This window comes from Strix aluco, chromosome 15 (assembly GCF_031877795.1).
Source record: "Strix aluco isolate bStrAlu1 chromosome 15, bStrAlu1.hap1, whole genome shotgun sequence".
In the NCBI taxonomy this organism is placed as follows: domain Eukaryota; kingdom Metazoa; phylum Chordata; class Aves; order Strigiformes; family Strigidae; genus Strix; species Strix aluco.
The window spans coordinates 7,429,114-7,442,878 of NC_133945.1; the positions used below are offsets into that span (position 1 = coordinate 7,429,114).

Sequence of the window (13,765 nt, forward strand, 5' to 3'; positions counted from 1 at the left end):
ATTAAACCTACTACCGCTTAAATATCTTTTTTTCCCTTGAGCTCAGTTACCTGCCCCCATTCCAATTAGAGCAAAACTGCACAACAGAGTTTCTAGTCATGAGAAACCTGTTAAACCCAGATAAAGCCCAAACTTTGTGCCCACAGGGGTGCAGTGAATTTACTCACACACAGCTCTGCAGCGTGGTTCTATGGCCGATCTCCTGAATTGCTTCTGTTTCATACGAGTAGTTGGATACTTACCAGGCCGAGACCCATCAACACCGACTGATGCATTTGCACAGCTTCACTGTTCACAGCTGAGCTGCAGGGACCCTCAGAAGAAAGGTTGAAACAGTGAAAAAGCAAGGTTTTTAAAAAAAAAAAAAAAAACCAAAACCCATAAAACAGTATTTAAGATATGTGACTCTTGTCAGCAGATCCCACGCTGCCACCTGTAGAATTAGGGCTTTTTGGCTACTGTGTCTGGATTTGCTGGGGTTTTGGGGTTTATTTTTTTTACTCCTCAGTGTCTCGAGCATGTTTGTTAAGAGCCTCACATACCTTCTTCAAGGCCTTAAAACTGTTTCAGCTTAGAGCGCTTCGCTGCAGGAGCTTTTGCCCCTTCCCCAAGGGCACGTGTGGGGTGATGTTTTCAGCAAGCGCTTCCCGAGTTCAATGCCGCTCCTTTGTTCCAGGAGGCAACTGTTGATACCTCGCATAAACACGCTCTTCTCCCAGGGACAGGCTCGCTGCTGCCTTTATAATTTTCTGGAAAACTGCCTTTGGTGCTCAGGCGTGGCAGAGATTTTGCAGCTGTTTCACCCTGGAGAGAATCTCTGCTCTCATGACGGGAGTAAAGACAGACACAATGCTGTGCTGCGAGAGCGGGTGACACGAATAAGGAAGGGATTTATGACCCGTAAGTGGTCGTTGCAGTTAGTGTTAAAGGTTAAAAGAACCCATGCTGCAAGAACAGTCAAAACCCTGAAAAACCCAGCCTTGCTGTAGTGGAGGCTCAAAGTAATTTCCTTTCGCCCACTCTCCAGGCAGCTGTAACCACCCTGCTCATTTCCTAGTTAATCATTCTCCCCTTTATTCAAAACTGAAGTTCCCAACCCCTGGTAGCAGTGCAAGGCTGTCAGCTGGCGCTGTACCTCCCGTTTTGTTACGCTTAAGTCTCTCCCAGACAGTGAAATTGGCCATTAACCTCCTAATTCAAGATGGGCAGGGGAAAAAAAAAAAAAAAATCTTTATTCAGAACATGTGTCCTGACAGGATGAGGCTTCAAGGCCATCAAAGCAGAGTGAGACCGGCTGGAGGAGAATGGAGCCTGCGATAGTTGGGGACTTTTTTTGCAGAAACCCTCCTCTGCTCTCCCACTCTGGGGGGGCTCTGGGCAGAGCTGCCCAGCAGGACCCCACTTGCTTCACGGGACAGTTTTCCTGCCCTCACTGAGAGGGAGACAGCCAAGGACACGGACTGAACAGCACCTTAGGAATCAAACCCTCCAGAAAAAGGAAAATTGTTTGGATAGTCCTCAGGAACGGCTATTTGCAGCCCTTTCTACCAAAACTAGAAATAGCAACATCAGCTCCTGCCCTCTCGTGGCAGTTTTCAACCTTTAGGCAGATGTTAGAGGTTGCTAATGACAATTAGTTAACAAGGTTGCATGAAGGACACCAGAGTTTTATCCTGTTCCTCCATGAAAATTGCTCAGTGGAATGGTGCCGGCTGCCCTGCCACTGCCCCTTGTCCTGAGAGCATGGGGCAAATACCTCCCAGGGCCACAAGCCACCCGGGGCAAACACCTCCCAGGGCCATGAGCCACCCAGGCTGCCTCGTAGGGAGCGGGACTGAGCTGGAAATCTGTGCATCAGCGAGGGCTCGAGAAACCGCCTTTGTCCCAAGGCTAGCAAGGGGGATTTACAACAGCAGTATTGCAGCAGCTAGAAGTTATTTCCATGTGAAAATGAGCGTCTCGAAGATGGATTAAAGCTGACAGCAACTGCTCCCCAGCAGCAGTGTTGGTTTAGGAGCAGGAGCCTCCTGTGAAATACTCCAAATGGGAAAATAAAAAAAATTTTAAAAAAAAGGAAAATAAAATGCAAAACCACAGAAGTACAGAGAAGAGCCAGATTTGAAGAAAATTGGAGCTTCAGCTCCAACTCTACCTGGGCTCGTCACAGCATCAGCAGTGACAGAGCTGGCCTTGCACCCACAGCTGCAACGTGGGGCCTGTGTCTGCAACTGGCCAGGCACCCCCAGCTCCCCAAAATCTGGGGGACATCAGGCCCCACCAGCAAGAACCACCTTCCTCTGGGCCTTTCCCCTTTAATCCAGCAGTGCCAGTGGATGGCACCGAGCAGCAGCCGGACGAGCGGGTGGCTGCAGCCCCTGCAGGACATCCCCAGGGTGTCCCTCAAACACGCTCCAGGAACCACCCCCCCCCCTCCATAGCACTGGGAATCCCTCCTTTTGTACCCACCACCCAGCCCAGCTTGAGACCCGAGGTCCAGGCACACAAGCCTCTGCCAGCAGCACATCTGGAGCTGCCACCAACAGCCGTTTTGAACATCTTCCAGGCCCTACAAACCCCGCACAGGAACACAGCAAAGAGCTGAGCAAAGGCTGCCCGGCCCGCACCCCCGCAAGGGATGTTCAGCCCCTTTCCTCCACTTGCCATCCATCCATGGGGTGCGTGCTGCAGAGGGGATCCCCGAGGTTTTTTCCACCAGCTGGGGGGTTCGTCTGGGAGACAAACGTGGGTAAGCTCAAACCCCAAGAGCTGAGGCACTCATGGGTGTTTGCAAACCCAGAAACAACCTCCACCTTTGGAGCACAAGAAGGAAAAAAACCCCACAAAACCACAGCTCCCACCAGCCTGGAGAGAGAACCCAGCACCCTCCACTGCAGTGTAAGAGTGCTTAGCTTGAGACAACAAATCTCCAGGGCCTGGCCATCTTCAGGGTACAAATCCTGTTAGAAACCATCTTTTGGACACCAGAACCAGGCCTGAGCTCCCTGGGAGGAAAGCTGCAGAGAAGCGAGGGTGCAACGCAACCCGCTTTCACGGCAGGGTGCAAGTGATTCAGTCTCTCGTCCTTCAGAGGGAAGATCAGCAGAAGCATCTAACTGCTGTAGGTTTCTATTTTTATACCTCTATTCAGGCCAAGATATTTAAGTACCCAAATTCACCTCGGAGAATATGACTACATTTAGTGCCAGACTTGCTAATGAAGACATTAAAAAAGCAGAAGAACCCCACCACCATCACCCAACACAACCCCAGCCAGCCCACGGTCTCCTAGGCCATCTGTGCTGTTACACCAAGGCAGAACCGTCTCCCTTCAGCTTGGTTAAACCATCAAATTTCATTCCCCAGCCAAAAAGCCCTTCGAGAAGACGACAGACCCTATTACCTCATTGCCACAGGTTCCACGTTCCCACCCCGGTGGGGCACAAGGAAAGTGTCTATTTTCTGTTTTAAAAACTACCAGAGGTGGTTCAACCACAGCACTGTGGGCAACCCCATGTGACAAGCACGGCTGGTGGGACAAGTCCACGCTGAGTCAGCATCCCGCGGAGGCTGCTCAGCCCTCACCTCCACCCACTCCAGCACCCCGGCGCGAAGTTCTCCCGCCAGCCCCTGCCTAACCCAGCTCTGCGGCGCGTGCCACAGGCCGTCACGGGGCCGGGAGAGCCAGTGGTTTCACAAAGGTGTTATTAGGCAGCTGTGTCGGTATCGGTGACTACGAAAGGCAATTTCTTTGCTCCAGGAGGGTCTGGGCTGCCAGCGAGAGGACCCTGGGCTGGATCGAGCTCTGACCTGACCCACAGCAGCTCCAGCGTAGAGTGTTTAAACAGGACTTAAGCCCACGATACCGACCCTGCTCGTGAGGCTCTCCCAGGGTGTATTTAAGCGCTCAAACTGCAAAGCTGGCAGCAGGGATGCCTGGGTGAGATTGCACGTCAGGCAGCAGCAGGCAGGGAGCTGAGAAGACAAACTCCACCTTTACTACAGCTTTATTCTGGCTATTTGAAACATCATTGATTTTCCTTCACCTGAGAAAGGGAACACATTTGCTCAACGAGCGTTGAGAACAGATCACACTGCTGGCGGAAGCGCGGGCTGAACAGCCACAGATGATTGTCAGATACCTGCTCCCTCCACCCCCAGCACCTCATCCGCGTCGAGAGGCACGCGCTGCCTTCGTGCCTCTGCACGTGGCTGTGTCACGAGTCTCTCTGCTCCGCACACAGCAGCTGTCTGGTGGCCATGAAGATGTTCAGGTGCTTTAAAAATATTTCACGCTTCAACAGCACTTTCGAGCAGCGTTTCAATGCACGTCACAGCTAATTCTGCTGGTCACCAGTTTACTTAGGAATAAAGTTTGCACCACCTCCCTGCCCGACCCCATGTTAAACAGCCACTGGGGAAAGGGTAGATTTTTCTCCTAATTTCTTCACAGATTTATTTACCAAATATCTGAGGGTCCCACCACTCAATCCAGGTTTGGTACGGCTCCGGGCTCCCCCCAGCAAAGCCAGAAGACACACTATCTCCCCCCAAGGTATCCCCCCTGTTCATAATTCACTATTTCAATCTCTGCAAACCGCTGTGTTGTGTGACACTGGTAGGATGCCAATCCCCTATTGATCACCAGACTGCTAATTAACTGCCCTAATGGGTAATTGGCAGGGAAGTCTGAAGCACCAAAGGGAACTTCCACTCAGTGAAACACCAAGTCTTCCAACAATTACAGGGTACAATCGATTGACAGCAAAACACAAAGAGACAGGACTGCTACCGCCATGTACAACGCCGGCTCTTCGCTATTTATAATCCTGAGCCCCCAAACAAAATTCTGTCTTTATGAAATCCGTGTTCACTTGTGTCCCAACTCACAATACAGGGAGGAGATTACCTGGAAGGTGGACGACAGCCAACTCTAAAAAGGCGGAAGTTTTTAACGTGAGGGGCTGTCTAAATCACATTGGTTCTCCGAAGCGTAGATTGCAGGCAGTTGCAGAAGTCTTGCCAAAGCCATCGCACGAGTGGGCCCAAACTATTTTCTCACATTTTGATGAAAACAAGCGGAAGAGCAGAGTTGCACCACTCGGCGCAGCACAAACAAGAGGTAACGGCAATGTACGCATTCAGCAAAAATACTTTGGCAACACCGGTGCGGATGAGGGCGAGCCTCTAGATAATACTTTATCCAGATAGGCCTTTTCCTCTGCAAAAGCAGGCAAATACCACCTCACCTCACAGAAGAGGAAGAGGAAACCCCGGACAGGGGAAGAGCAGCTCACCCAAGGTCAGAGGAAGGCGCAGCCGCAGCCAGATCTCTCTCACAACAGGCTTTATCAGCTCAGACTCCCTCCAGCACCCCCTCGGCATGGAACACCCTGCAGTATTCAGCTGCTTTTTAAGATTATAGAGTCATCACAAAAGTTTCCACTTTGCGCCCTTCCTAAATCTTTCCTGTAGCGAGCAGCTGTATTTTAAAATGTGCAGTTCCAAGAGGCCGGAGTAAAACAGTGAAGTACTGACCACACAGAAACAGAGACCAGCCTGAGGAGCGATAAACACACCTGCACGGGAGAGCCCTCCTGCACAGGAGCAGAAAGCATCCTTCTGTAAAAACGGGGTACAAGAAGCAACAGGTACCCAGGCTGCCACTCCGGGCAAAGGAGGTTTCTCTGTTTTCCTTACCGGCCCAAACACAGAAGCCAAATAAATCAAAAACCTGACGGGTGGTGGCCTCGCTCTGCAGGGAAACCGGAGCGTTACCAGGGCAGTGGGTTTGCACAACATCCACTGTCAGCTCTGTACTACAGATTTGAAATTAAAAGATGCTTTTTCCCCCCCCACGGGCGCCTTTCCGACAGTCAGGTCTCCAGCACCACTGCTGTTTCAGCATTAAGAAATTAATTATTTGATTAGCGATCAGTCTGACTGGCAGCAAACCGTAACTACAGGAAACCTGAGGGGCTCTGGAGAGGTAGCTCTTGAAATAGCCTGCTAATGAAGTACCCGCCAATTTAAACCATCCAGAATTAGAAGCTGAAATCACCTCCCAGCTGGAGGCAGGCTCGATGCTACCCGCTCTGCAAGGCCACTCGATCAACGGGACAGAGCCAAGGCTGCGGGAAGGGCAAGACTGAACTACTGCAGAAGCGGGAAGCGAGGACTCCCAAAGTCCCTTTTGTCACAGTTCCCCAACCCTCATTCCATGCACAACGAACGGCTTTCAGTCACGCCTTCCCCAGACATCTGTCCTGACATAAACAGGGGAGCCTCCACCGAGACAGTACTTGATCATCCCTTCAAAAGTGCTGTTTGAAGGGTAACGTGGGTTAAAGAAGCAATTCAGTCACCTGCAACACAACAAGTCTTCATTTTTATTGAGTTAGTAAGGTCTCAACTGATTCCGATTTAAGTGATCTATAAGAAACCCTCCTTTCTCATAGTAAGAGCAGGCCTGCCCCAGGAAAGTGATGAATGCATTGAAGAAATCACATTGACAATGTACAAGAAGCATTACTCTCAATAACGGTTAGATTTCTCCTAGCACCTAGGACTTTTATAGCACAAACCTTAAATCAGCTCAACCAATCCATCAACTTTCTTGAAAACTAAATCAAGCGTGGCAGCGACAGTTTTTTGAATGGGATTATAAACACTACGCAGAGTCTTGAAAAAGCAACACGGCTGGAATATAAGCAATACAATTTTAATTCTGACCAGTCACCTACAAACCCCTTGTCTTTCCACTGTTCTGATGGCATTATTAAATATCACATTTGTGACATCGCTTGGGAAAAATGACACAAAGATACAGACATTATGATACAATAGTACAAATGATAAATTATTTATACAGTAAATAATGTCAATAGTCAGCACAAATTCATAAAAAGCAGCCGGCTCCCAGTATTATGAAAACAGTTTGGTAAATATTTAAATTGTAACACTTGTAAAGGAAGCGAGTCTTGTGAGATTCTGCTGTGAAAAATAAACCATATATTTCTCCACAATTTGTGCAATATTAATACATACAGTACACATTAGAAACTGTAACAGCAAAAGGGAAGATGGATAACAATAGTTGTCTTAGCTACGGGACTTCAAAAAGACTGTAAACACCACAACCCACCATGGTTTTTCTTCCCTGTCCCCTCAATGTAGTTTAGTTTCTATATAGTATAAAACTGAATAAATAACTGAGCTTATTTTGGGTTTAAAATTATGCCAAGATTTTTTTATTATTTTTTTTTTACAAAATATTTAACACTTTATCTTTGGTCAATTTGACCAGTAAGGCTATTTTGGGATACTAACATTTTAAAAATCAAAAGCACTTTTAATATTTGCAAGTGAGAAAAGAAGGGGAAGAGGGAAATGCATTTGGAGAAATACGCCAGAGCAGATGTGATCGGATACGCACACGTCCTCCATGCAAAAAGAAGTGGGAGGGCGAGGAGGGAGGAAGAATTATTCTGGAGAGCAGTTAAATTATCGCAAAAAGAGATTTACCATTCTGGGCACAACTGAAGCTTCACCTGGCCAGGACAGCCACCGCCGCTCAGCGTCACAGCGGCAGCTCCCCACGCCTGCGCGGCGCGCGGGCACGTCTCCAGCCCAGGAACCGAGCAGATTTACCAAACCAGCCGCTTATCCCCTCAAACTCAGCTCCTGCCACAACCCCCGTGTCAGGCCGGGCATGGCGGCACCGTTAGTCCTTAGCCTAATGCTTTACAGCACCACAGTTGGGGCTGATGGCTCTTCAGAGTGCCTTGTTGTGGTTTGTTGTGCGATATATGTCTATATATATATATATATATATAAAATGTAAAAGTAATACAGCTCTTACAGAAGTGGCTTGGTAAAAGCGACAATTTGCCATTCAGCAGTTTCATTAAGCTAGGGCTCCCTACCAGACCAACAGCACATTTTTATCAATTCATGGTGACAGATCATGACTCTGAACCGTAGATGACTTCATCATTTTAAATACTATCAACCCCATCTTGCCTCCAAAAACAGCTACCTAGTGTTTAACGAGAGGATGTGGTTAGAACTTTTTGGCTGATTAGACAATGCCCCATCTAACTGTTGCAAATGCATTCAGGCGACAGACTAAGGGAAAAACATCAAGTGACCTCAACTCCACTGTTGACAAAATTAAACTGGAAAAATAATGACGGATAAATCTTGCCACAGATCAATTGGAAAGCACTTTTCCCCCCCCCATCTGCAAGAATCACACCCTTCCTGGTCTACACTTTTCAATAACTTCAACAACAACAAAAAAGTAAAGTATTTTTCCTTACTCTGAAAGGCAACATGAATGGTTTTTTGTTTTGTTTTCTTAAAGACATACTGGGTGTGGACAGTAATTCTCTTTCCTCCTATATAAAAACAAGAGCAGATGAATATTCTGAATCCTACTTGCAAATTCAACAGTATTCAAGAGGATAGAACAATCTGCATAGAAACATCCACACATTTAGCATTCCGTATACTAATAGAGCTACACTGACCTACACAGCTAAAATCTGTGATTGTACCCTAGGTTTGATAGTCTTTCAGCCTCCCCTACCCACCAGAAGATACAACCCAGTCCCTTCCTTGTTAGCCAGCCCCTCCTCCCTCCGGCACACGACCCTAGACTGGCACAGTCCCACACAGCATCGTTACACCAGAACACACAACTCTGGCAATTTCTTTCAGCTTGTTTTGTTTTTTTCCCCCCTCTTTCTAATTAGGGAAAGGCCACCAAGATGCATCAGTTCATTCACAGAGATGCCCTCAAGGCAGTAGCAAGCACTGGGACATCCCTTCCCACGTGCTCTGCGGACGTTTGCGTTGCTCGGGAAAGCAGAGCTCAGAAACGTTGCCATCTTTGAGAAGGCCAGGTTTCCACCAGAAACACTGGCTGAAACCTGAGCGTGGTTTAGTGCCGATGAGTCCAGACATGCAAGTTAAAATGTATAGTTCAGCTTACAATTAATAGCTGTAAATGGAACCGGTTATTAACATGGAGTGCACCTTTCATTAAGAAAAATTAGTCAATAAAATTAATGAGTCGTGTTTGTACATTAGAATTTTTAACATCTCAAGAAGTATTACAAGAAAAAAGAGCCTCTCTTCTGATCTTCACAAAGGCTAAACGTCTGTCCATTTTGGTAATCGGGAAACGGCAACAAATCAAGGGAAAGGCGACTTTAGTGTTTTTTCTTTTTAATGTAGTCTTAAATCATGTTATGCTCAAATTCAATTCATCTAAAAATAATTAGTCACGAGAATTTGTTTTGATTTGCATTACGAATACTTCATTTAAAAGTAAATATTTTAGTGTTAATCTTCCCTTTTAAACTCTCTTTACAGAAACAAAGAGCTAAAACCATAAATAAGAGGGCATTAAAACCATAAAAATGACATTTGCCAATATCTTAATTTTTCAGCCAGACTTGATAAATCTATCAAAACCAGACAGTTAAATAAGAACCACATTATAAAAATTAGCAAAAAAAGGACTATTAGGTAACTCTGCAAACTCAAATATGAAACTGTACTAAACAAAATATGTGCAAAAGTATACAAGAATAACTGCATATAGCAAGGTTAAGCCTGAATTAGTTTTAAAGCTTGCCCCGGTGAAATTGAATTCAAAGTTGTCCCACTGTATTTCTTTTTTTTCTTTCAACTCACATTGTAAGTCAAATAAAAACAAAATACACATGATAACTTCCAAACGAAGCTGGTACTGGACAAGCACAGAGCAGGACACTCACTCAGCACGAGTGCAGCATGCCACTCACAGAGAGTTCCTCAGGAGTCCTTAGAGAGTAGTGTACAAATTCAACACCGCATACAACAGCACACGTTATACTTGACAACTTGAGAATGTTCTTGGGTTTTTTTGTCTGTTTTTTGTTTGTTGGTTTGGTTTGTTTTGTTTTTTTTTCCTTTTGAGACAAGCTTGCTTTCTCAGTCAAACCTTTGATACGAAAGCAGTGCGATTTTGCGTTGCAATGTTTAATGCATAAAAACCAGCCACCTGGGCCCTCCGAATCGTTCTCTTCTAAGAGTAAGGACTATGGGTGAACCAACAGTCTAGAACTGTGTATAGTTATGTGCAAAACATTCACTAGCACTCTGAATCTCAGGTCTATCATATGGGCATAGGAAGTGACAGATGCAGGTAAATAGTAATTTCAGGATCCAGCACATCATCTGACATCTACAAAATAGCCAACGGAGTTTAAAATGGCAGGTTCTCCCTAGAAAGTGTATTGAAATGATTAACAAAGTAACAAAATGGGCAGAATCTAACTTTGGTGAAAAGTCTGAACATTTCACATAATGCTCAACAAGCCAAAGTAAGGTACCATCTGTAGCAAAGACTAGATTTAGATTAACTGGTAAGTAGAGACAACTCTTCAAAGATCATAACTGTAAACTGCAAATCTACTTCCAAGTCTCTTACACACCGTTCAGTCCACACAGGCCACGTTCATTTTGCTGTAAAGACTTCAGCCTGGAAACACTATGAAAAGAAAAGTTCCTTTAATTGGGTCTTTATAGGAGAAAAGGGTTAGTTGTATTTGTAGACTGGGATGCTGACGGCGGGATTCCTGTACTGTGAAGAGGTTGGGTCATTGATCCTGCAATGCTCACGTTCAGCCCCTGGCCCATCCGTGTTATAGAGGCCACAGTGCCCATAGCTGGTATCGGTGCCATTCCCACGGGCACTGGGGCCATGGAAGACAGAGGTATTGGCTCCATGCTTATCGGGGGCACAGCACTGAAGGAAGGGCTGGTTCCCATCACAGGACTCGCTCTCATCTGATTTAGAGTGAGCGGCTGAGGCTGATTCACTTGGAAGGGGTTGATTGGAGTTGGTGCTGTAGCAGCGCCTAGTTTTGAGAGAAGAAGCGGGGAGAGGGAAAGAGATCACACCTCCGTAAGCACGAGGTTTTGGAGAGCGTCTTTTCTGGCAAAGAACACACCTTCTGTACATCCCCACACGCTCCCAACCCCAAAATGGAGAAGCCTGCATGGACACCATTCTGCAAACTGGGGCTGCACTGGTGCACAAGTACAGTCTGTTTCCTTGAACTTATCAATGTCACAAAACATCCCTTCGCTGACCAACAATCTCCACTTCTGAGGGCAGTCACTGGACAGACAGGTTCTAAATCTGGTTACCCGAAACATGCCTAACCACGACATCCAGATCTCTAATACTTTTTTTTGTTTAAATGCTACTTGAAATTTGCATTACGGAAAAGAACTGCGGACTCTTTGTACTCCTTTACTGCAATCTCGCTACTGCAGATTTGTGCATTTGCTTCAAGATCTCATCCAGTCAACTCCATTTAGAAGCTGTACGTTTCTGGCACTGAGTTTTGACAAGAATTCATAAAGTAAACAAGTTGTTTCCGAATTACAGCGGTGCTAGAAAAAAAGCAGAGACTAACTTTCCCAGCGTTTGAGGTTCTCTGGTCTGCTGCCAACACTACAAATTCCTTTTACCGTATATGTATAGCGTTATTTGGATGGCCCAGTGACCCCTTAGCAACTTTTTGCAGTAACGGGTAATGGCGGATACACAGACTTCCTCTTGCTAAACACTGCCAAGGCTGTTCAGAATTACTGTTTTTTTCCTACCCAAGGAGTTTAATAAACTGTCATTTTTTTTTTCATTGGAAGAGTGAAGAAAATAAATATTGCAATAGCATTTTAAAGGATTTCACCATACTAGCATCATACAGAAATCTCAGTGCACATGAACAGCTTTTAAAAAATACATACATCTCCCACGTGTTCAGTGTCACCATCTAAACCTGCTGGAAGTAAAGGCTCACTTCTAACAGGGGCTAATTTACAGGAGAACTGCAACAGCCTGTTTTTTTCAACATACACTGAGAGGGTGTTTTGATCACAACTGGTTTATCATGCTAGCCTAAAGACAGCCCAACCAGCAACCCACTAAATTATACTGCAGAGTTTGCTATCTGGAACCTCAGGCTGCAGTCAGAGATGCAACTGTGCCTGCTGTAGCCCAAGAAAAAGGGCAATTCCCACCTGCTTCCACGAGAACCTACTCCCTGTTACCTTCCCAAGGGACTCTCTAGGGGCACATGTTCACATCTTACCTGTTCTGACAATCAATCACCTTTAGCTCAGTCATTTTTCATAATCCAAAACCTTCTTCTAACACAGATCATTTTGAGAGAGCAAGGGCTAAAGCGGAAGAGAACTTGCTTGAACAAAGCTGAACCAGCAGATCAGCTGCAGACGCAAGAGTAGAAACTCTGCGCTGTCAGGGTCGGGCAGTATGCCTTGAAACCACGATGCCTCCCCTTCCTGCTCTCAGTCATGATCTGTTGGCTGAAGTACTCAAGAAAAACAAGCCCAAACCAGCTTACATTAAATCAAATAGCACCGAGTTATGCAGAGTTTTCCTATAGGAAGGGAAAGCTAAAATAGAGAACTGAAGGAACATGCAGAAACAGACCTGGTGCCAAGAATGGATTCAGTGAAGTAACAGGTTGTGGCGGCTTAGACACCAGTGAATCCAGGTTCACCAACGCAGCATTGGGGCCCAAAAAAGACTCAGGGGTTTTCCGAGCTGCACTTTGTTTGCCTGATGTCATGCTTGAGTGCTGGGAATCAAAGAGATCAGGACTTGTGGTACCGCTATGCTGAGATGGCAAAGTGGAACCTGATTCAGCTGAAACAACACAAAGAGAAAAACAAAACTTATCTCATTGATCTACATAGACAAGCAAAGAAACCCTGAAGTCTCTGACAGCAGAAATGTTTTTAAATCTAATGTTTGCATTAGTCAGATTTAAATGTTTCAGTAGGTTACACCCTTATAGCATGCAAGCAGATAAACGTTCTTTAGAAGAGTATGAAGAAGCTGCAGTTAGAGTTGCAGTGCTCTACTGAAGGCGCTACCTGATTTGCCCTGATGAATATTCTCACAGCTATACTGCTACAGATGGGACTAAGAGTCTCCAGGAAAAAGATTTTCAAAAGCCTTGGCTTCTGCCCTTGCACTACACCACTGCTGCACACTTCCTAGCTAGATTCCACCCAGGTTTTCTCCTTTGTGTTATAGCAGCCTAGCCCAGATTTCAATTAGTCACCATTCTTTCAGGCAGAGCCATCCTGAAAGTTCATAGTATCAAAGCACTTATACGTTAAGGTCAGGCATTTTTATTATATAGTGACTAATAACCAAATAAAAGAATACATTAAAGCATTCATAGAAGTGTATTTTTCTCCTCATCTTACTATTGTTACACACTAGAATTTACACATTTGAGAAATTCAGTCAGCATTGTTCTGTTTGACTCTCGGAGCATAAGCCATACTCCAAACATGTTGGATACTGTAAATTTAAAAGTCAAACAAATTTCTGGCTCAATGCAGCAAAAGGTTACAGAGTGAAATTCTATGGCTTACAACACAAAAGGCCCATTCCCCATAAGTTCATGCACAGGCCAAAAGGTTAACAACAAGCTTTTACTGCTGCATTATCACCAGCTTTAATCTTTTCCTCTGTGAAAGTCTATTTTATTTATTCTTTTAGAATAAAAGTTAAGAAGAGAGACATTTGTTGCTGAGACTATCACCCAAACTGTCCATGTGCTAGGAATTTCATTCATACCTGGCTTTTTGGAAGTTCGAAGTGTGTCAAATTCAGAAAAATCATCTTTAACTGTACCATTCAAATTACTGAAGAGGTCAAAAGATGTACTTC

The 13,765-nt window shown here is 45.5% G+C and overlaps 1 protein-coding gene across 7 annotated transcripts in view; it reads right to left on the bottom strand.

Annotated features, from left to right (window-relative positions):
- Window positions 1-6,363: 6,363 nt before the first annotated feature.
- EPN2 (epsin 2) overlaps window positions 6,364-13,765 on the bottom strand; it is a 46,797-nt gene continuing 39,395 nt past the window's right edge. For 6 of the 7 annotated variants that reach the window (XM_074840354.1, XM_074840351.1, XM_074840349.1 and 3 more), the window contains 3 exons: window positions 13,673-13,765; window positions 12,512-12,727; window positions 6,364-10,907 (listed from right to left, as the gene is read on the bottom strand). In XM_074840354.1, coding sequence (XP_074696455.1) covers window positions 10,570-10,907; window positions 12,512-12,727; window positions 13,673-13,765 — 647 coding nt within the window. In that variant the 3' untranslated portion in view covers window positions 6,364-10,569. The remainder of the gene's footprint in view (window positions 10,908-12,511; window positions 12,728-13,672) is intronic. The other variant, XM_074840352.1, reaches the window with a different exon arrangement.